Here is a 547-nt window from a genome sequence, read left to right on the forward strand (position 1 = left end):
GGGGAGATATGCAGGAGGGACGAGGAACAGAATGGAGTGTGTTGCGAGGGGGGTCCCCAGCCTACTCAGCTTGGCACGGGACTCGTCGCCACACAATCCGACCGAGTCCTGGAGCCAGGCGTGGCATTCGGCCAGGACACAACCATTTCGAGGGGGCCGCTATTACGTTCTCCACCGTACAGCTGAGAAACTGAGGCCTGGGAGCCTCCACCTATAACTTGAGGCATCGCATGGAAGTGATACAGGGTCTGGATTCGAACCCACGGCTGCTGACTTTCAACCCGTGGCTCTAGCCCCAAACTTCCCATAAACAGCTACCTAAGGACGACTGGGGCTTGTCCCCAGCCGGTCCTCCCAGTGCGTCCAGGGCGCAGCCGGGATCCCGGGAGCGGGCCCGACGGCAGCCCCCGCTCCCCCCGACTCACCTGGGAGCAGAGCTCCGATGAGGGCCAGGAGCGCGGGCAGCGCGGGACGGACGGCGGCGAGAGCCATAGCGCGCCGATGCCGGGCGGACAAAGACCTGCGGCGGCACAGACTGGCGCATGGC

General features: G+C 65.1%; 1 protein-coding gene across 1 annotated transcript in view; it reads right to left on the minus strand.

Annotated features, from left to right (window-relative positions):
* Window positions 1-547, minus strand: part of ICAM1 (intercellular adhesion molecule 1) — a 9,386-nt gene extending 8,839 nt beyond the window's left edge. Inside the window, exon 1 of the mRNA XM_077767935.1 lies at window positions 426-547. Within this exon, the coding sequence (XP_077624061.1) occupies window positions 426-492 (67 nt within the window). The 5' untranslated portion in view covers window positions 493-547. The remainder of the gene's footprint in view (window positions 1-425) is intronic.

Source organism: Crocuta crocuta, unplaced genomic scaffold, assembly GCF_008692635.1.
Source record: "Crocuta crocuta isolate KB4526 unplaced genomic scaffold, BGI_CrCroc_1.0 scaffold115, whole genome shotgun sequence".
Taxonomy (NCBI): Eukaryota; Metazoa; Chordata; class Mammalia; order Carnivora; family Hyaenidae; genus Crocuta; species Crocuta crocuta.